This window comes from Vitis riparia, chromosome 4 (assembly GCF_004353265.1).
Source record: "Vitis riparia cultivar Riparia Gloire de Montpellier isolate 1030 chromosome 4, EGFV_Vit.rip_1.0, whole genome shotgun sequence".
In the NCBI taxonomy this organism is placed as follows: Eukaryota; Viridiplantae; Streptophyta; class Magnoliopsida; order Vitales; family Vitaceae; genus Vitis; species Vitis riparia.
Genome location: NC_048434.1, coordinates 10,406,769 through 10,408,145, shown reverse-complemented (window position 1 = coordinate 10,408,145; position 1,377 = coordinate 10,406,769). Strand labels below are relative to the sequence as shown.

General features: G+C 43.3%; 1 protein-coding gene across 1 annotated transcript; it reads left to right on the top strand.

Moving 5' to 3' along the window:
* The first annotated feature begins 302 nt into the window (after nucleotides 1-302).
* LOC117913228 lies at nucleotides 303-683 on the top strand. Its single transcript, XM_034828187.1, has one exon. It carries the CDS (start codon nucleotides 303-305, stop codon nucleotides 681-683), a length of 381 nt encoding a protein of 126 aa, XP_034684078.1.
* The last annotated feature ends 694 nt before the right edge of the window (nucleotides 684-1,377 follow it).

Sequence of the window (1,377 nt, the reverse complement as noted above, 5' to 3'; positions counted from 1 at the left end):
TCGCCGGTTGAATCTAACATGGACGAAGATGCCTCCAATGGCTTTTACCGCCATCACCACCATAACCGCCACCACTGCTCTTCCAGAAACTGAGACCAGGATCGCGATTCAGAGCGGAAGAACCATGATCGCAAGTGACAGAAAAAGTTTGAATCCATCAAAGAACAGAATCGCGAATGCCCTCACCAGCGCCATCTCTTCGACGACCACTCTTCATGCACTGCCGACCACCGACGATGCGATCTCCTCTACCTGCACCGCTACACTATTGTGAGAACCATCATCTCCACATTGTAACGCTGATGCACTCCTCACCATCGCCGGCCACCGACCTTCAATTCAGAAACTTCACCGCAAGATCTCCCTCCCTCACCGCCGTCCAGATCCGATGCCCCTCCGGGAGATTTCATAGCATCCTCAACGTAGCCGCGGCAATGGTCAACGCCTCAGACTTCGCCTCCTTGACTGGAACGCTGGTGATCAACCACCACGATCTAATGGGACGGAGTCTCCGGTGTCGGCGCAGTCGTTGGCAACGAACCACGGAGAGCGAGCAACTCTCGAGCAGGGAATCATGTGATCACTCGTGTGCAGACTCCACCGACTCCTCAGAGGGCGCAAATTCAACGACTTCCTCTTCGTCGACAGCATCAACGGTTCTCAAGGATTGCGATATATTATGAGATGGCGGGAACAAAGGTATTCAAATCAGACGATGGAGAGTGCTATGCGAGTTGGGGTCTCAAATGCAGATTCATCTGAGCCCATCAGATAAAAATTTCCAAGTTGGGCATGGGCAATCATGTAAATTCCACCGTATATCATAAGCCATGATGCATGCACTTTCCCGGGATCCACGTGCATTAAAAAAAGAAATAGAATATTCAAAAAAAGGAAGGTGCAACTATATAAACAGGGGCAAAGAGATCCACAATGGGAGATTTTTTTTGGAAAGAACACGCAAGAGAGAATTTTCGAAGCAAGGGGTCGTGATATTCTTTTTGAAATAGAGAGGAGCAAAGAGATCCACACGGAGAGAGGAGCCACCTTAACGCATCAAAGGCAGATTTTTTTTTAGAATACAGGTGAGTTTTTTTTTAAATAGTTTTGATTATTTTGTTCGTAATTCATAAGTCCATGCTAATTTTGTTTTAATCCATATGATAGTTAAAATGTGTTTGTGAGTTTAATTTAATTAGTTTTGTCTTAATTTACTCCTTAGTTTAGTTTTGCTATTGATTTTGATTTCTTAGTTTAATTAATTAATCTTTTTAGGTACAATTTAGGTTTCGATTTGGTTTATTAATTTATTCTATTCATAATTTTAATTCAATTGTTTGATTAAACCTTTAGAAAGATTGCATATTGTTTTTCCGA

What these genes read in the sequence shown, in the direction of transcription:
- LOC117913228 (XM_034828187.1), top strand. Translation starts at nt 303, where the DNA reads ATGCACTCCTCACCATCGCCGGCCACCGACCTTCAATTCAGAAACTTC.